Source organism: Gouania willdenowi, chromosome 19 (genome assembly GCF_900634775.1).
Source record: "Gouania willdenowi chromosome 19, fGouWil2.1, whole genome shotgun sequence".
In the NCBI taxonomy this organism is placed as follows: Eukaryota; Metazoa; Chordata; class Actinopteri; order Blenniiformes; family Gobiesocidae; genus Gouania; species Gouania willdenowi.
In genome coordinates, this window is record NC_041062.1 from 12961392 (window position 1) to 12981978 (window position 20587).

At 34.0% G+C, this 20587-nt stretch overlaps 2 protein-coding genes across 3 annotated transcripts; one reads left to right on the plus strand and one right to left on the minus strand.

Annotated features, from left to right (window-relative positions):
* The first annotated feature begins 846 nt into the window (after positions 1–846).
* Positions 847–7128, plus strand: LOC114481657 (7-methylguanosine phosphate-specific 5'-nucleotidase-like). 2 transcript variants are annotated; one of them, XM_028476635.1, is made up of 10 exons: positions 847–1001; positions 1662–1709; positions 1853–1951; positions 2811–2880; positions 3019–3065; positions 3150–3235; positions 3340–3429; positions 3741–3903; positions 5616–5816; positions 6404–7128. In XM_028476635.1, the coding sequence occupies exons 1-10, from the start codon at positions 999–1001 to the stop codon at positions 6521–6523; spliced, it is 927 nt and encodes a 308-aa protein (XP_028332436.1). In that variant the 5' UTR covers positions 847–998; the 3' UTR covers positions 6524–7128. The 2 variants fall into 2 exon arrangements, with proteins under 2 accessions (XP_028332436.1, XP_028332437.1); XM_028476636.1 differs by lacking the exon at positions 1662–1709.
* Positions 7129–8084: 956 nt separating this feature from the next.
* fkbp10b (FKBP prolyl isomerase 10b) lies at positions 8085–15690 on the minus strand. The gene is made up of 10 exons (XM_028477145.1): positions 15308–15690; positions 14869–15014; positions 13305–13494; positions 12174–12319; positions 11257–11446; positions 11011–11156; positions 9909–10098; positions 9691–9833; positions 9450–9613; positions 8085–8691 (listed from the first exon to the last, which is right to left on the minus strand). Exons 1-10 carry the CDS (start codon positions 15496–15498, stop codon positions 8497–8499), a joined length of 1701 nt encoding a protein of 566 aa, XP_028332946.1. The 5' UTR covers positions 15499–15690; the 3' UTR covers positions 8085–8496.
* Positions 15691–20587: the final 4897 nt, after the last annotated feature.

Here is a 20587-nt window from a genome sequence, read left to right on the forward strand (position 1 = left end):
ATATCACAATATAATCATATTGTTCATATAATATACTGATCCAAAATATATTGTTCCTTGTTTCAGCTCTACGCTCGTAAGTCAAGGAAGGTTTATTATTTATTTCTTGAATTGTTCAATTTACACTGTCTATTTGCATTTTGTTTTTAATTTAAGCTACTTTGCTAATGTAACACTTTACCATAATGTTATTGGTTTATTGTTATTAGTAATTGTACATTTTCATTCCAGCAAGTTCATTTTTTAGTATTCTATATATATTTCTATATAGGATATTATTATTATTATTATTATTATTATTATTATTATTATTATTATTATTATTGTTATTGTTATTGTTATTGTTATTGTTATTGTTATTGTTATTGTTATTTATTTTATTTTTTATTCAGGAAATTATTATTATTATTATTATTATTATTATTGTTATTGTTATTATTATTTATTTTATTTTTATTCAGGAAATTATTATTATTATTATTATTATTATTATTATTTGAAAAATTGTCTGAATAAAGGAAACCTTATAAGTAATTATACATTCTTCTTCTTTTTTTAATTTCAGCTTCATATAATTGTGATTAACCGTATTTCAACGTGAATAAGCTACATTACATGCTAATAGCTTAGATATGCTGTCACATAATGCATTAGTTTGCGTAATGTTTGTGAAGTATTTTTTGCAGAAGGATGTAATTATTCACTTTATATAATTTTATGTAATTTTTTACACATACTATTTGTTTTGTGTTATTGCTGAATTATTTGTGGCGGAACTAAAGCAGGCGGAACCTTGTTCGTTAGCCACAGGTGAGGGGGGGAACGCTTTAAGTGTGACAAACTAGATGTAAACACCAGTTATGAATAATTACCGGCCTTTTTATTTTATTAATACATGTTGTTAAACAGACACAAATTAATCTATCATTAATATTATTCACACAGGGCTGCTGTTCGTCTCCGTTTTTGCTGTTTGGAAACATCGACCCTCCGTTAAAATGGTGAGTTTTTAACTATAAAACAAAAGTATGTGACACAATATTCACCATTTCTGTATGGATTTTAAACCTAACTTTTAATATTTGCTTTAATTAAATACAGACTTTATGCTTTTATTTCTGTGAGCGATGTAGGAATAGGGTCATGTTATTTATTGTTCTTTATAAAAATGATTAATCCTATGTTTCAATGATAATGAATATGATTGATTTTGCACACAAAGACTTTGGTACACTATATCACATATGATAGGCTTATAATATATATCAGCCAAATATTAAATCCCCAGCTTTTGGAGTTTTAATACATAATAATATTTATAATACTGATGATGGACTTTTTGGTGTTTTGTCCAAGTAAAAAAACATGTAATATTTAATATCACTGCATATGTAAAGTACACCTTTTTATCTATGTATTTAGTAGCTTAAGTTTCATACTTTGCATTAACCCTTACATATATTTTTATTTTCTATTTAATATTATTATAGAATATTATTATAGAAAAAAGAAAATTTAAATATTATCGTATTGTCTTCTTTCAATTAGTTGAGATTTTAGAGAGGGAAAGAAGAGAAAAACTAAACAATATAATATAATATAATATAATATAATATAATATATATGCACTCTGAGTCTTACCTCTTTTGGTTTTCTTACAGAGATGTTTTCCATGGATTCATATTTGCCACCAGTTGACTAAAACTGAGGTGAATATTGAAAATATGAGGAGTTTGGTGTTAAAACAAGCTTGTGGGAGGTTTTCATTCAGTGAGAACAGTAGAAATACCCCTGGGTCAAAGGAACCGTTTTAGTTCACATGCTCTGATCAACTGTATTGTTTCTCGTTCAGATCCCAGAGCTGGCCAAGTGCTCAGTGCTGATGAGGGAACGAGCCAAAGTGGAGGAAAAGATTCAGGCCATGCAGTGTGCAGGTTTATCTCGTCTGCAGGTAAGAAGCCGTTGTTGTAAAGTCATCATTTTGTTTTGTTTTTTAAAGCATCTATAATGTAATAATTAGGGGTGTGTATTGCCTTTTATCTGGCGATACGATTCGTATCCCGATACATAGGTCACGATACGATGCAATATATCCCGATATTAAAGTATAAGGTGATTATTGCGATTTTTTTTATATATATATAACTTAAGAAACAACTAATCTGTAAATTTGTACACCTTCATGAGAACATTATGTATGAAATATATTTTATAGGCATATTTTACACTCAAAACATTGGCTTTAATATGCCATGTGCCAACAACTAAAAATTAAAAAAAAAATAACAGTAACACTTAATAATAACCATCATCTATAAAGGGTAAATAATTGTAAATAAATAGTTAATTAACCTTTAGTTAATAGTTATTTACTATTAATTAACAAACAATGAAATGATAGTAAATAATGTTTTTTTAATGATTTGTAATGCTATAACTGATGTTATATGAACAGTTTATTGATTTCATACACATTATAAAGTGTTTGTTAAAGATTAACAAAGGATTAGTTCACCTTGATTATGGTTTATAAAACATATATAAGCATTACAGACACATATACCAGATATTTGTTAATGTTTTATAAATGTTTTATGAAGCATCTATAATCATCATTATTTGGATGGTTATTATAAAGTTGGAACTGAAGATTATAATCCATTACTAATGTGTTATAAAGCATCTATAAACATGTTTTTGATAGATAATTAATAATAATTTTACTAATGGTTGATAATTGGTTTATCTGGATGGTTATTATAATTTTTTTTCATCACCGTAATAATGTACTTCTGACTTCTTTCCAACAGGTTATTTCAGATTTTGACATGACGCTGACCAGGTTTGCTCATAACGGCATCAGAGTCCCCACAACCCACAGTACGAACGTGATCAATGTTTCTATTGTTTCATAAAAGCTCATATTAATGTAAAAAAACACATGTTACTTGTTTTTCTTATTAGTTTTTGTAACTTTTTGTCTTTTTGTGTTTTTTTTTTTTTTACCTTTTTCTGCAGTTATTCTGAATAACAAGTTGCTGTTAAGCGAAGACTGCCTAAAGAAGGTGATCCACTTTTTAACCCTTAAGATTTAACATTTAACAATTTAAATTCTGTGATATTTCACTGTATTTTTTGTTGTTTTTCAGATAAGGGAGCTGCACAATACGTTTTATCCAGTGGAAATTGATGCCAACATGACTACAGAGGAGAAGCTGCCACACATGGTGGAATGGTAGAAAACAATCCTCTGCATTTTAACAGGAATTCTCCACAATGTTTTTAATACTTTGACACATCCTTAGTCGTTGATATTTACCATGAGTTGGTTTTTCACAGGTGGAATAACTCGCACAAACTGCTGATTCAGCAGAAGATCCGAAAAGACCTTCTGTTCCAGGCTGTGACGGAATCTAATGTAATGCTCAGGTGAGTCAAAGGACAATTCATACTCATAGTGACTCCAGAGTTACAATTATTTAACAATTTTGAACTTAGTGTTTGATTAATTGCAGAAATCCAACACTATTTATTGTTATCTTATATTCTTAAAAAAAAAAAAAAATCAGTCTATCAACCAAGTTTATTGTATTTTCACAGTGATGAGAAATTAACGTGAAAAGGCTTCAATTTTTTCATCTTCATCAGAAAAAATAAATTAAAAAAATCTGGGGGGTTTTATTGTTTTTGTTTTATCAGGTAAAAAAATTGAATTTCTCTTTTTTTCTTCTCTTCCTAAGGGACGGCTACAAAGCCTTTTTTGACCATCTGTACGAGCAGCGGGTCCCACTGCTGGTCTTCTCTGCGGGCATCGGTGACGTCCTGGAGGAGGTGATGAGACAGAACCACGTCTTTCACCCCAACATCCACGTTGTCTCCAACTACATGGACTTTGACGACACTGTGAGTTTTACCATTCGGGATGAGACGCAGATTCCACTCGACCTAAATTTACAAATTCTGAGTTTTTATTGTGTTGATAAAACTATACATTGTGGACATTGAGTTTGGATTTTATCCAAGTCCGAAATGAAGTTGTTTAAATTGACCTTTAAATGTAAGATTTTAATTGGGTGTATATGAACTTTACCTGGCGTTTTCTTCAATGGGAGCTATTGGTTAAAAGCACGTGTCAAACTCATGGCCCGGGGGCCAAATACGGCCCCTTGGAGCATCCAATCCGGCCCGCAGGAGAACATTAAAATGACAGAGAAAACATATACTGTATTATTGTATAAATGAAACTCATTTATACAATATTTGCAAGTGCTCACACAGTTTCCCTAGTGTTTATATCACATTTTTAATGTTGAACAGTTGAAAAAACTCAAAATTCTGACAAAATCCTTTTATTTTCTTCAAATTGTTACTTAATATTTCCCTTAACTTAGTAGAAATTTAAAGTGAAGATGGGATTGGGACTGATATGTGTCACTTAATGTTTGGATATTGTCGGTTTCTTACATATTTAGTGTTTTATGTATATGTAGATGTATAAACTAGGGCAATGATTCTCAACTGGTGGGTCAGGACCCAGAAGTGGGTCGTGGTCAGCTGGTTTAAAATAAATTATTACTTAATGTCTCTCATGTTGAACTTGTTTTTTATTCTGAAAGAAACTTTTCTTTTGACAGGCATGCTGGGAAATACACAGGAAAATATAGATTTATGTTTAAAAAAAAGATTATATATGTGTGTTTTCAACAGCTATTTTTGAAAAACTAAATTTGGTTGGTTGAATTTTTAAAAAAAAAAGTGAGTCGTGATTTAATAATCGTGGGAAAACGTCGTTCCGAGGGTGAGACTAGTTGAGAACCCCTGAACTAGGGCACAATAATGTTAAAATTACTCATTTTCTCGTATAAAATCTGTGGCCCACTTGAGATCAAACTGCTTCTTATTTGGGCCCTCGACTAAAAGTAGTTTAACACCCTTGGTTTAAAGAGTTAATTCCTGGTAAATTCGTCCTACGTCATGTTCCTGGTCTTCTTACGAATTACCTCAAAATTCCAAATAACTGAATCACATGAAACTAATCTCCAAAATGTCGGATTTAACTACTTTTTCACCTTAAACTTTCTCTGAGATCAGAGCGAAAGCGGAATACTTCTACCTTGTTATCAATTTTGATATCTGAGCACTGATTGGTTGAAGTCTCAAAATGCCGATGCACTCACATACGTGTATTTAAAAACTAAAGGTTTATTCAAATGACTCCGCAGACATTTATTACACAAAATAATAGCAATGTTTTATTATTCAGTTTCAGACTGATCATCTAAAGTTTAAAGTATCACTTTAATTTATTTCATACAAATCATTGATTAGTCTGTCGTGTGACTTTATTTTTTACTAAACTCTGAAGAACTGTAAGTACAATCAAAATCTCTCAATCAAAATATCAATACCTAAATTATTCTTCCGTAATACAAATTATATGAACAATTTCTTTGAAAATTAGGTGTTTGTAGCTATAATCGCAGAGTCGTTGGCTCGATTCCATTTCTGAACCTGTTTATGTGTCTGATAAAGTGAAGTAGCTTTGATGCAGCTGAAATAGTGATAAATGTGATGTTTGATTTCATTTTAAATGCATGTATTATTTTGTTGCTAAGGGAGTCCTGCAGGCCTTCGAAGGCCAGCTGATCCACACCTTCAATAAAGGAGAAGTTGCTGTGTCACAGACCGCTGGCCTCAAACAGATGCAGGGTCGCCCTAACGTGCTGCTGCTGGGCGACTCTTTGGGTGACCTCACCATGGCCGACGGCGTCGCGGAGCCACAGAACATCCTCACCATCGGCTTCCTCAACGACCAGGTCAGACTGACGCCTCGTGTTAATGTAGGACAAAACCTGCCAAAATTAAAAATAAATCCAGAACTAAACATACGTGAAAAATAACATAAACGAAAATTTTAAATTAAATACAAGTAAATCAATATATGTGGAAAAAGTACAAAAGTTAAAAAATGCAACAAAAAAAAAAATTTTTTTTTTTTTGTTTTAATTTTTACGTTTGTTTTTTCATTTATTTATTTTTAATTTTGGCAAGTTTGGGACTCGCAACAAGTCCTAAGTGTGCTTTTTTTTTTTTTTTTTTGCATTTTTTTTTTTCAATAATGTATTTATATTTTAACTTTTATATTTTTTCCCACTCATTTTATTTATTTGTATTTAATTTTGAATTTTCCTTCCCCCTCATTTCTAAAACTGTGTGTAGGTAAGGTCACTTCAGCTAGCGTACGCTAAAAACCAGCAAACGCATACGCAAAAAAAAAAGATCTTAGCATTTCAGAATTAAGTCATGGAAATTTGGGAAAATATTTTGGGAAAATCATTGTGAAAAAAGTGTGGGAACCCTGGTTTTAAAGCTCCGCTGCACGTTGTTTGTTTTACTCATTGAGGTGGAGGAGAGGAAGAAGTCGTACGTCAACTCTTTCGACATTGTGCTGGTGGAGGACGAGACGATGGACGTTCCAAACGTCATCCTTAGAAACATTCTCACACTGAGAGACGACAAGTAAACAAACACAAGGAAACCTCAAAGAGACATATCAGTCAGGGGTGGGGTCAATTATAATTTATATTAGGTAAATTGATAATTAATTACAATTACGACCTAATGAAAATTGTAAAAATCTGCTGCTGTTGTAATCGTACCTGAATTGTAATTGAGTTCAGATAATTGACTTTGTAATTGTAATTGGCTTGAAAATTCTATAAAAAAACTGTCATTTACAATTTAATTCAATGCAAACCAGGGGAAACATTTTACAGTTATATGACAATTATTTATTAGAATATGTTTCACATCAACTTTTCCCACTACCTGTCACTTCTTTTGATGATCATTTTATCATTTAAAATAAATAATAATAATAAATCTAGGGGTATACTGACAAAAAAATGCCTCAGATGCCCACAACAAAAATATTAATATCTATATTTTTTATAGATAATGAAGCCTAACAATATAACCAAGAAATGAGAAACAAATTAGATGATAGATTATATTTTTTAGCTAATAGATAAAGATATGCTAATAGAAAGCTAACACAAGAGGAAGGTTAAGTTTTATGGGGTTATTTATTAAAACGCTGAGTAAATGGGATTAATTGTAATTGAGAATGTAATTGTAATTGAGAATGTAATTTTAATTGACGTTTAGGAGAAATAATAATTGTAATTTTGATTGAAATTTTAAAAAAAAAATGCCGGTCATCGTAATCATAATTGAGTTTTAATTGAACATGGATATATGAAGACGTAATTGTAATTGAAAAATGTAATTGACTCCAACCCTGGTATCCGTATGTTGTCATGGAAACACTTCCAACTACCTCCTCACAGCTGCTTTAACTCAGGGAGTCTTATTTAATGTTTGGTGTTAAAGTTTTCTTTGTTTCTCTAGACGTTAATAGATCTCGACACACCCCAAAAACAGTTTCTAGACCTTTTGCACTTTATTTCTTTATTTTGACAAAAAAAAATGGCTGACAAAGTTAAATCAGTATTGTTTTCTTTTCTAAAGCAGTTTTGCTACAATGTGTCCCAGGTCTCAGTTTTGTTTTATTGCTTATGCTCCCTGATATATGTACTGTATTTTATATCTGTATCAAGTACTGTATGTAAACAAATACCTGCCCCACACATCTGATGCATATAATCATTGATATTATTTGTTTGCTCCAAAAAGACTTGGTGTGTATAGATCTATGCAAACTCTAGGGCATTATATTCACCTGTTCACCCAGATGTAAAAGGATTTGCACACCTGGTGACATCAGGATAGCAGTATTAGATTCTCTACATACTGTATGTATTTCAGATTATCATTATTATCCAATCAATCATAAATACCTGCGCAGTGAAAACCATTGCTGGTCTACTAAGGCACATGAAGCTACAAAATGCAGAAATTCATCCTGGAATGCAGATCACACTAGTTTTATATCAATTGTTGTGAAACTTGTGTAAAAGTGATGCACACCAGACAGTTTTCTTCAAGTCTAGTTTATTTTATTAAGACTATTCAGCTAAAAAAAAAAAAAAAAAAAAATATCCATTAGCAAAGAACAACTTTATGAAGATGCAACACTTTTTTCTCAATAGAAATATTCCTAAAAATACAACGAGAAACCAGCAGCAGATGACTGAATAATTCAGTCATCACAAAACACAAGCTGCAAAACATTTTTTAAATGGTTGATTTAAAAAAACACAGAAAGAAAAAAACATTTTTACTTTATTATACCTGTGACGTGCAGAGACAATAAAGGTGCTTCTCATTTTTTTTTTCGACAACAACAATTGTACAACACAGAACCCCACACAAAATACTTTGCACTATGTTCCTGTCATTTCAAAGACTGTCTGATATAGTACACAATCTGATAAACTACGGTCCTGTCTGTAGGACGACTGTTGGTGCTTTTACTTTGAAGGCGTGCGTGTGATGTTTCATCCCTGAGAATGAAGTAAAGCTTTTCAGTTCTCATTACAACTCGTCGTGGTTCATTTCTGCCCGTTCTTTGTCTTCTTCAATTTTCAGTTTCAGCTCTTCCGCCTTGATCACGCCATCTTTGTTTCTGTCCTGGTTTTGGAACATGTCGGTGATGACTTGTTCCATGGTCAATCCGGGCTTTATACGACCTTTGCCCTCTTCCACCTGCAGCTTGATGAACTCTGCAAACTGGCGTTAGAGAGACAGAATGGTTCCTTAACGAATGCTCCACTTGATTTGGACCAAAACTCGTATCGCGATATACGATATAAATCTCAATATTTTTTTTAACTCAATCGTTACTAGAAAGACAATTCTGCTTCAAATTTTCTAATGAAAAATGCCACACATTTATTAACAAACAGCTGTGCCACTTTAGTGTTTTTCTCCTCTCAGGGACAGCACGTGTGAGTGAGTTCTGTAGTGTGTTTAGCTTAGGGGAAGGTCTGGGTTAGGACGCACTCAGAAATCCAACTAACTGTGAAGTAATGAAAATAGCTATAAAATATATATATCAGAATTATGGAAAAATTGTAAAAGATGCTGTTTGACTGTATTCTATGAATAATATTTAATATTATGTCATTTGTATCAGCATGAATCATACATGCTTTTATTACTTTTTTCTCTCTCGCTCTCACTTTTCTTTAATAAAAAAAATTATGTAGAATGTTAGAAAAGGCTGTGGGTATGAAACAAACTGACACATTTATTATTAACCAATTAGTTACAAAAATTTTCTTCTACAATTGAATAAAATAAATAAAAAATGAATTGGGGAAAAAAAAAAAAAAAAAACCGAAAATTCGGAAATTTGAATCCGATATTCGTTTTCAGGGTAATATCGAACCGATATCCGATATAGATATTGGATCGGGACACCCCTAATCTGAACAGTGACATTATCAGTGCTCTGTCTTTGCTTCCTTGCGGCACCAACCACGTACCTCTTCTTGTGGCACCTCTCCATTTTTGTTTAGGTCCAAAGCCTCAAACAGGTTCGCAGGAGTGTCGTCGAGCCACACAAACAGGTAACCTTGAGGAACGCCTTTCTCAAAGCTCACCAGCTTGATGTCGAAAACCAGCACAGCGCTGCCTGGCACACCAGCAGCTGCAGAGAAAACAAACAAACGCATAAACTACAGTATATTTGACCATTTTTCTAAGAAACTACCGTAGATGTCTCACCTCCTTTTTCTCCGTGACCCAGATGAGGAGGAATTGTAAGTACCCTCCTCTCTCCTGCACACATGCCTCGCAGGCCTTCGTCCAACCCGTCGATTATCTTGTCCCACCCCAGCACCGCGTCCTGAATGTTGTCGTAGTCGTGCCTGAGGAAGAGGTTTGTCGTCAAGAGGAAACAAAGACGTAAAGCTGGAGACTTTATTCTGATCGCTGAGGCTCACGAGGAGAAGAGCGGCGTTCCATCCACCAGGGTGCAGTTGTAGTGATAGTGGACCACGTCATTCACTGCAGTGGTGTCGTTGCACAGCTCAGGCTTGTAGTTCACCAGGATTTCCACCGTATCGTTGGGGTTGTGGAAGTCGATGACGTGGATGTCGAAGACTAACACGGCTGATGGAGGAATGACGTCACCTGAGAAAGACGGAGTTATTTTTCACCAGTATCAACACTGATCAGGAACTTCAAAATATCTTCATGAAAACTTTCTCTGACTCAAACAAGGGTTTGCAAACTAAAGCTCTTCAGCGCCCCCTGTGGCTCTCTCTATCTTTGATTGAAGAAGATTGTACTTTAACCTTTTTTCTTTTGGTGGATTCTTCATAAAGTGCGGGTTTATTTTATTTAAAAACTCCTTTTTTCTAGTTATGCTGCAATAGGTTTAACATATGCAGAGTTTGCAGGGGATTGATGCATTGTTAGGGGGAGCATTGCCCCCTCCCCTTCCCCTTGGTCAAAAGTTTTCAATACAGTTTTATCGATTTGGAAAAAAATACAATTCTCAATATATATATATATATATAAATAAATAATAGTTTTGTTTTCTGCTGCGTTGTTAACATGCTGTTAGTTCTACCTCAGGTGTGTGGTATGATTTCAGTGAAATGGTCCCAAACTTTTCCGACTTTAGGTTGGTTCTTCTTCTGTTGCGCAATTCTTCCTCATAGTGTAAATGGTACAGTGACACTGCGTCCAGCAGTTCATGTGTGGTACTGCAGCAAAAATTAAGCTCAAAGCGTCGACGCTAATTTTTGTAGTCAACATTATCAGTTATGTTACTAAAAATGTTTGCATTATTGTATATGTTACACACATTGTGGTTAGCACGAAACTTGAGACAGTATTTAATTCTATTTTTTTCTTTTGCCCCTCCTGGCAAAAATGTATGCTGCTCATGTGGAAATGTTGGACTTCTTTCTTCAAAGCAGACATTGTATTTAAATTACATTCCATAAGAGTCATAATGAGGTGACTGTGTTGTGTTTGGTGCTATATTAATTCAAATTAATTGAGTTTCCATAAGTTTTCTCTGTCGAGGTAACCAACCTGCTCCTCCTTCTCCGTATGCCATGTGAGGAGGGATGGTGACTCTCCTCCTTTCCCCAATGCAGACGTTCTGCAGAGCCAGGTCCATTCCTGCTATCACGTATCCCATCCCTATGTAGGTGTTGTATGTGCTGTTCCTCTGGTAGCTGGAAGCAACACATTTTAACTTTCGTAAAATACTCAAAAGGAAACCTTGCTTCCTCCTAAATAGAAAATAATTCACGTCACGGTGTGTTCTGTGGTCACCTGGTGTCAAAGGTGACTCCGTTCTGGAAGGTTCCATTGTAATGATAACGAACGTAGTCGCCCACCACGCTCCGACGCGAGCACGACTCGGGTATCACCTGGTTTTCAATGGTGAGGTTATCTTTTGCGTTGTGGATGTCCACCAACAGGACGTCAAACATCAGTGTGGCCTGAGAGGGAATCTCTGCTCCTGATGGACAGGAAGGAAACATCAGATACATTTACACATTTTCACAAAATAAAAGCCTAAAACTCTAAAGACGTACATTTGTGCCCACATTACAAGCCAATCAGATATCTGCCAGAACCTGATTTACTGTGGGAAATAAATGGTGTACAAAAGGGACATTGTGGAACCCCAATGTAGACTCAGACAGTAATATCATATTTTTTTGTTTTTTGCAGCCACAGTTAGCTGGTCTTCCTCCGGTTCATTAAATTACAGTACAACTGAAAAACTAAAATAATACAATGACAGAAGTATTAAAAATGGACTGCTGTAAATACACTGTAAGTTTTGTGTGTTCTTAATGTCTAAGTCTAGAAAAAATAATATTACAGGGGTTATCCTGTACTTTTTTTTTCTTTGAGTTTAGTTTATGAAAAGTAGATTCTATCCATTCCTCATTGAAAGCTGTATCTACTCCCAGCTAGCAAAGGTAAACCTTGGTTAGCCAAGGAAAACACACAATGACAGACTCACATCATATTCACACCAATTCGAACTTCAATTAACTACAGGAATGTGTTTTTTTTTTTTTTTTTTTTTTTTTTATAACTGTGTTGGAAATTGATAGCCTGGAAATCGATCTGTATCACAGCTACAGTAGATCTCAGTTGTCGCTGGTACAGGGGCTGAGTCTGGAATGGTTCCAGGCGAGGAAACTCATGCACGCTAAGGATACATTTGCACTCACCTGAACCTTTTTCTCCATATCCTTTGAATGGTGGGATGACAATGTGTCTTATTTCCCCCACACACATTCCCAGCAGGCCCTCATCCATGCCCTTGATAAGCCAACCTTCGCCCACTACAGAGTCGTGGGTCTGCTTTCTGGCGTAGCTGCATAGGGCTCATACAAGCGCAAAGTAAAACACAACAAACCTGCGTAACACAGTCAAACACAAAAGACTCATTGAGATGGATTAAAAAAATAGCGAATAAACATTGAAAGTCAACAGTACATCGGGAATCATGCGACGGTTTATCTGTTAACTACAGTAATTAGGGATGTAACGATTAATCGTAAGGCAGTTAAAAATCGATTCATAGGTATCACGGTTGATATCGATTTTCTGAAAATTGAATCGCAGTACTTTAACCAGCAGAGGGCGCTATCCACAAGTGTAGGCGGAGGGCGGAGTCTGCTAATACTTTCTTTCTGGCTGCCTTCTACTCTTAAATATGTTAATAAATGATTCATTACCCCTTTAGCACCGAAAGAATATCTGTAATATTACTTGAATATCTGTAAAAGTCACGTTTTTCTATTAGCTCTGTCTGCTAGCATAGCTTCTCTTCTTCACTGCAAGATATCTGCATGCCAACCGACCACTGTGTTACCAGCGCCCTCTGCTGGTCCAAACAAATATGACGTAAATCAGTGCAATCGTTTTTTTTTTTTAAAGTCCAATTGTTAAGGCACAAAATAGATTTTCAGTTGCACTTTTAAAATGAAAAATAACTATTATGCAGTTTTGCATTGTTTATTATAGAACCAGAATTTAAATTAATAGGCTTCATTTTCATTTGTATTATTCCTTTATTTATTTCATTCAAGATTTATTTTTAGTTAAATTGCATTGTTTTGAATAGTTTATCAAGGAATTATTTTGACAATGAAAAATAAAAGAAAAATAGTCCAGCATTTTCTAGTTTTTTTTCCCAAAAAAAAAAATTTTCTACAGTCCCATTTTGTAAAATAAATCGTGAGAGAATCGTATCGTGAACCCAGTATCGTGAATCGAATCGTATCGGGAGTTGAGTGAATCGTTACATCCCTAACTGTAATTGTGTATTTATTAAATGACTCAAAAATATACTTCACCTGGAGTCAAACACAGTCCCGTCCAGCAGACTGCCGTTAAAATGGTATCGTACAAAGTCAGTGCGCATCACAGAGCGTTTGCAGTCTTTGGGGGTGGTGATGGTTTTGGTGACCACCTGGTCGGCCTTGTTCCACAAATCCAGCAGATAGATGTCAAACACCAGGGTGGTGTCCGGTGGTACCACGTCACCTGAATATAATGTTTGATCATCATTTAAATGATAAAACAAATACATCTGGAATGAAGAAATAACCCCACATAGGCTTGTCTCATCTTATATATTGGAAATATTTCAACATTAATGTGCCTTAGTTTGCAATTACAGGTATAAATGATATGTAAAGTATGTACGGTACTGATAATATCCAAGCAACAGGTGACAGATATCAGTCCCTGCAGGATTTTTTACTTAAATTTGTCAGATTTTGTGACAAATTTTAAAATATTTAACACTTTGCAATTCAAAATGACTGGTCATGTGATAGAAGCATAGGATTTATCAACATTCATGTCAGCATTTAGATGATGAGCATCAACACAGGAAAGAACAAATAGTTTTTTAACAGTAATTTTGTGTGTTCTTCTGTCATTCTGTGTAGGTTTGTTGTTTGTCTTGCTTGTTGTGATTGCATTTTGTGCATTTCTGTTGTTTTTTGTCTAATGTTCCTGTAAAATGTGTTTTTTTTTTTAGTCATATTGTGTATTTCTGCTGTCGTTTTGTTTGTTTGTTAGTACTGTGGGTTTGCGGAGTCATTTTTTTTTTGTGCTTTTCTTGTCTTTTTGTGGACTTTTATTCTCATTTTCTGTTTTATGAGAATACAGAAAATGAGAACTAAGTAACCCCAACCAGTCAAAGCAGATGGCTGCCACCTCTGAACCTAATGTGTCAACTTATTGTTACTGTTGTCTTCATTTGTTTTTTCTATCATGTATGTTTGTCATGTTAATGTATTTTATTTGCTTTTTTAACATCATGGCCAGGGGACTACAGATGGAAACTAGCCTCCTTGGCTAATTCTGGCTTTTTTGCTCATGTTTAATCATGTGTTTTATTAAATTGCATTGTTCCCTATTGAAATAAACTAAAATGAAACTGAAAACGGGTTTTTTTCCAATAAAAAAGGAGGCGTTTTTTTCTTCCCACTGTCGCTAAATGCTTGTTCATGTGGATCTTGTTGGGCTCATTCTTTCTTACTATGGACTTTATATTTTAAGCGCTTTGAGATGACTTTGTTGTAATTTTCACTATGTAAAAAAAATTAAATAGAAACTGAATTGAATTATTGTTTCCGTTTTGTTCACTTTGTAGCAGTTTTGAGTGTTTTCTGTGTTTTTTTTCTTGCTGTTTACTGTATTTTCCTGCAATGTTGTAATTCTTTATATTTTTTTTATGTATTCTTGTCATTTTGTACATTTACTTTAGGGGCCGCTTAAAATGAAACAGAGGTCCGCGTGTGGCCCTCGGGCCACTAGTTGCCCATGGTCTGCTCTGCAGTCTAAAGGGCCAGATTTTGCCCCCGGGCCTTCAATTTGCCACATGTGGTCTAGAACTACAGACCTTACCTGCCCCGGTGCTGCCATAGGCCAGCTGAGGAGGGACTGTGACCTTCCTGCGTTCATTCACACACATTCCTCTGAGGCCTTTCTCCAGTCCAGCCAGGAGCTTCCCCTCCCCGATCAGTCCCACCTTGGTGTTCCCTCTCTGGTGACTGTGGAGGACATAGGAAACCAATGAATGATGTCAACATTCACAGGATGGATCAGCCTATTGTTCAGTGCATGCATGCCTGCGTGCGTCCTCTGACAGTTTTGTTTGGACATGAAAAACCGTTATCAACATGTTTAGGCTATTCCTGCAGAATTCCCAGCTGATTTCCGCACTGGGAAAAAGTTTCAGCTTTGGAGTATGCTAACAATTAGTGAGCAATAAAGATTTTTTTTTTTTTTTTTTTTAAAGTTAGTGAAAAAACATGTGAAATGTTGCAGGCAGTAAAGACTTTACCTCGAATCGAAAACTTTCCCATCGACAAACGTGGCGTTATAATGATAGCGGACGTGATCTCCGTCTTTAGCTTCCCTGGTGCAGACTTTGGGGATGAAGTAACTGTCCACGACTACATCTCCTAACACTGGGCTGGGATTGCACTCCACGGAGCACCAGACAGACAGCAGGACGACCACAACTGGATACATGCTTACGCGATCACGGAAAACGGTACTTTACATGGAATCAAACCGCGCAAACGCAGCAGGATGGAGGGTTACAGGAGCCAAAGACGTGTGCGCTTTTACGCACAGGGCCGCAGAAGTAGGAAGGAGCTGTAGACGTGGACAGCCTCAGGATTCAGACCCAACTTTTTCCCTTTTTTTAAAAAGAGGGGAAGGAATGTGAGGCGCCCCAGTCAAGCCCACCCTATTATGATCAATCTGCACTTCCTTTACAAAAATAAAAGTCCTTTAGGCCAGTGCAGATACTCACCGGTCTGTATTTGTGCGGCCCCAAAGTAAAAGCACAAAATGACTCACAAAACAACAATACCACACAGAAAAACAGTAAAATATACAACAAGAAGCACACAAAAGACTCCAAAACACAGAAAATAACTAAGAAAACAGACAAGATGAGATGATGGAGATGCTAAAATGGGGTGAAAATGCAGAAGGTTGTGAAAAAGTGGAAATTTAAAAATGAAAAAAATCAAGGTAAGGCATACAAATGGAAAAAGATATAAAAATCGATTAAAAAAAAATCATCAAATCTATCAAAAGACCCTAAAAACTAATGCAAATATGATGCGCATACTTAAACTGGGATAAAAATGCATTAAGTGATAAAAAAGTAGAAAATGTCATTAAAAATTGAATAATTACAACAACAACAAAAAAGAGAGAGAGATAAGGTTAATACAAGACCTTAAACACTAGCATAAATAAGATGTGCACACTTAAACTAGAGTGCAAATGTAGTAAGGAATGAAAAAAAAAGAGAAAAGTGGCAAACCCATAATCAGAGGTACTAAGGCTATAATGAGGCATATATATATATATATATTTATTCATTTTTTTATTTTTTGATAAAGCTATCACTGGACTCTAAAAACGAGTATAAATGTGATGTGCACACTTAAACTGGGGTAAAATGTAGTAAGGCATGAAAAATTTGGAAAATCAAAAAAATGAGAAAAAAGTGAAAAACACTCAAAATCAGAGGTAAGGCTATAGTAAGGCATAAAATGGAAAAGGTTTGGAATTTTTTCTGAGATAAGGCTATCACAACACTAAAAACTAGTGCAAATATGACGAGCATACTTAAAATGGGGTGAAAGTGCAGTAAGGCAAAAAAAATGAGAAAAAAATGCCAAACACCCAAAATCAGAGGTAAGGCTATAGTAAGGCATAAAAGTTGAAAAAAAATTTAATTTTTCTTTTTTTTTTGAGATAGGGCTATCACAACACTCTAAAAACTAGTGCAAATATGACAAGCATACTTAAACAGATGTGAAAATGGAATAAGAGAGAAAATGAGAAAAAAGTGACAAACAACCACAATCAGAGGTAAGGCTATAGTAAGGCATAAAATGGAAAATCTTTGGAATTTTTTTTTCTGAGATAATGAGAATTCAAGACCCTCTAGTTTGACGAGACCACTTAAACTGTAGTGAAAATGGAATAAGAGAGAAAATGAGAAAAAAGTGACAAACAACCACAATCAGAAGTAAGGCTATAGTAAGGCATAAAAGTTGAAAATTTTTGAAATTTTTTTCTTGAGATATAGCTATCACAAGACTCTAAAAACTAGTGCAAATATGACGAGCACACTTAAAATGGGATGAAAGTGCAGTAAGGCAAAAAATAAGAAAAAAAAGTGACAATCACTCAAAATCAGAGGTAAGGCTGTAGTAAGGCATAAAAGTTGAAAAAAATTTTAAAAAAAATTTTTTGAGATAAGGCTATCATAACACTCTATAAACTAGTGTAAATATGATGAACACACGTAAACTGGGGTGAAAGTGCAGTAATGCATAAAAAATGAGAAAAAAATGGCATAAAAGTTGAATATTTTTGGAATTTATTTTTTTTTAGATAAAACAAGACTCGAAAAACTAGTACAAATATGAAAAGCATACTTAAACTGGGGTGAAAGTGCAGTAAAGCATAAAAAATGAGAAAAATTACAAAAAAGTGACAAACACCCAAAATCAGAGGTAAGGCTATAGTAAGGCATAAGAGTTGAAAAAAATAGAATTTTTTTTTTTTTGAGGTAGGGCTATCACAACACTCTAAAAACTAGTGCAAATATGACAAGCATACTTAAACAGATGTGAAAATGGAATAAGAGAGAAAATGAGAAAAAAGTAACAAACAACCACAATCAGAAGTAAGGCTATAGTAAGGCATAAAAGTTGAAAATTGTTGGAATTTTTTTCTTGAGATAAGGCTATCACGAGACTCTAAAAACTAGTGCAAATATGACGAGCACACTTAAAATGGGATGAAAGTGCAGTAAGGCAAAAAAAATGAGAAAAATGAGAAAAAAATGCCAAACACCCAAAATCAGAGGTAAGGCTATAGTAAGGCATAAAAGTTGAAAAAAATTAAAAATAAAACAATTTTGAGATAAGGCTATCATAACACTCTATAAACTAGTGTAAATATGATGAACACACTTAAACTGGGGTGAAAGTGCAGTAATGCATAAAAAATGAGAAAAATGAGAAAAAAATGGCATAAAAGTTGAATATTTTTGGAATTTATTTTTTTTTAGATAAAACAAGACTCGAAAAACTAGTACAAATATGACGAGCATACTTAAACTGGGGTGAAAGTGCAGTAAAGCATAAAAAATGAGAAAAATTACAAAAAAAGTGACAAACACCCAAAATCAAAGGTAAGGCTATATATAGTAAGGCATAAAAGTTGAAAAAAATTGAATTTTTTTTTTGAGATAGGGCTATCACAACACTCTAAAAACTAGTGCTAATATGACAAGCATACTTAAACAGATTTGAAAATGGAATAAGAGAGAAAATGAGAAAAAAGTGACAAACAACCAAAATCAGAGGTAAGGCTCTAGTAAGGCATAAAAGTTGAACATTTTTGGAATTTTTTTCTTGAGAAAATGCTATTTCAAGACCCTGAAACTAGTGCAAATATGACGAGCACACTTACAATGGGGTGAAAGTGCAGTAAGGCAAAAAAAATGAGAAAAATGAGAAAAAAATGCCAAACACCCAAAATCAGAGGTAAGGCTATAGTAAGGTATAAAAGTTGAAAAAAATTGAATTTTTTTTTTTTTTGAGAAAGGGCTATCACAACACTCTAAAAACTAGTGCAAATATGACAAGCATACTTAAACAGATGTGAAAATGGATTAAGAGAGAAAATGAGAAAAATGTGACAAACAACCACAATCAGAGGTAAGGCTGTAGTAAGGCATAAAAGTTGAAAATTGTTGGAATTTTTTTCTTGAGATAAGGCTATCACAAGACTCTAAAAACTAGTGCAAATATGACGAGCACACTTAAAATAGGATGAAAGTGCAGTAAGGCAAAAAAAATGAGAAAAATGAGAAAAAAAATGCCAAACACCCAAAATCAGAAGTAAGGCTATAGTAAGGCATAAAAGTTGAAAATTTTTGGAAATTTTTTCTTGAGATAAGGCTATCACAAGACTCTAAAAACTAGTGCAAATATGACGAGCACACTTAAAATGGGATGAAAGTGCAGTAAGGCAAAAAAAAATGAGAAAAAAAATGCCAAACACCCAAAATCAGAGGTAAGGCTATAGTAAGGCATAAAAGTTGAAAAAAATTGAATTTTTTTTTTGAGATAGGGCTATCACAACACTCTAAAAACTAGTGCAAATATGACAAGCATACTTAAACAGATGTGAAAATGGATTAAGAGAGAAAATGAGAAAAAAGTGACAAACAACCACAATCAGAGGTAAGGCTATAGTAAGGCATAAAAGTTGAAAATTTTTGGAATTTTTTTCTTGAGATAAGGCTATCACAAGACTCTAAAAACTAGTGCAAATATGACGAGCACACTTACAATGGGATGAAAGTGCAGTAAGGCAAAAAAAAATGAGAAAAAAATGCCAAACACCCAAATTCAGAGGTAAGGCTATATATAGTAAGGCATAAAAGTTGAAAATTGTTGGAATTTTTTTCTTGAGATAAGGCTATCACGAGACTCTAAAAACTAGTGCAAATATGACGAGCACACTTAAAATGGGATGAAAGTGCAGTAAGGCAAAAAAAATGAGAAAAATGAGAAAAAAATGCCAAACACCCAAAATCAGAGGTAAGGCTATAGTAAGGCATAAAAGTTGAAAAAAATTAAAAATAAAACAATTTTGAGATAAGGCTATCATAACACTCTATAAACTAGTGTAAATATGATGAACACACTTAAACTGGGGTGAAAGTGCAGTAATGCATAAAAAATGAGAAAAATGAGAAAAAAATGGCATAAAAGTTGAATATTTTTGGAATTTATTTTTTTTTAGATAAAACAAGACTCGAAAAACTAGTACAAATATGACGAGCATACTTAAACTGGGGTGAAAGTGCAGTAAAGCATAAAAAATGAGAAAAATTACAAAAAAAGTGACAAACACCCAAAATCAAAGGTAAGGCTATATATAGTAAGGCATAAAAGTTGAAAAAAATTGAATTTTTTTTTTGAGATAGGGCTATCACAACACTCTAAAAACTAGTGCTAATATGACAAGCATACTTAAACAGATTTGAAAATGGAATAAGAGAGAAAATGAGAAAAAAGTGACAAACAACCAAAATCAGAGGTAAGGCTCTAGTAAGGCATAAAAGTTGAACATTTTTGGAATTTTTTTCTTGAGAAAATGCTATTTCAAGACCCTGAAACTAGTGCAAATATGACGAGCACACTTACAATGGGGTGAAAGTGCAGTAAGGCAAAAAAAATGAGAAAAATGAGAAAAAAATGCCAAACACCCAAAATCAGAGGTAAGGCTATAGTAAGGTATAAAAGTTGAAAAAAATTGAATTTTTTTTTTTTTTGAGAAAGGGCTATCACAACACTCTAAAAACTAGTGCAAATATGACAAGCATACTTAAACAGATGTGAAAATGGATTAAGAGAGAAAATGAGAAAAATGTGACAAACAACCACAATCAGAGGTAAGGCTGTAGTAAGGCATAAAAGTTGAAAATTGTTGGAATTTTTTTCTTGAGATAAGGCTATCACAAGACTCTAAAAACTAGTGCAAATATGACGAGCACACTTAAAATAGGATGAAA

Bases quoted from the DNA above. Each gene is read 5' to 3' on its own strand.
- fkbp10b (XM_028477145.1), bottom strand. From the start codon at position 15,498: ATGTATCCAGTTGTGGTCGTCCTGCTGTCTGTCTGGTGCTCCGTGGAG. The intron at 11,157-11,256 runs GTGACCACAGAA...TGTTGCTTCCAG, and splicing joins GGAGTCACCTTTGACACCAG to CTACCAGAGGAACAGCACAT. The intron at 9,614-9,690 runs GTGAGACATCTA...TTTTCTCTGCAG, and splicing joins GGGTCACGGAGAAAAAGGAG to CTGCTGGTGTGCCAGGCAGC.
- LOC114481657 (XM_028476635.1), top strand. The intron at 2,881-3,018 runs GTACGAACGTGA...CTTTTTCTGCAG, and splicing joins CAGAGTCCCCACAACCCACA to TTATTCTGAATAACAAGTTG. The intron at 3,430-3,740 runs GTGAGTCAAAGG...TCTCTTCCTAAG, and splicing joins GAATCTAATGTAATGCTCAG to GGACGGCTACAAAGCCTTTT.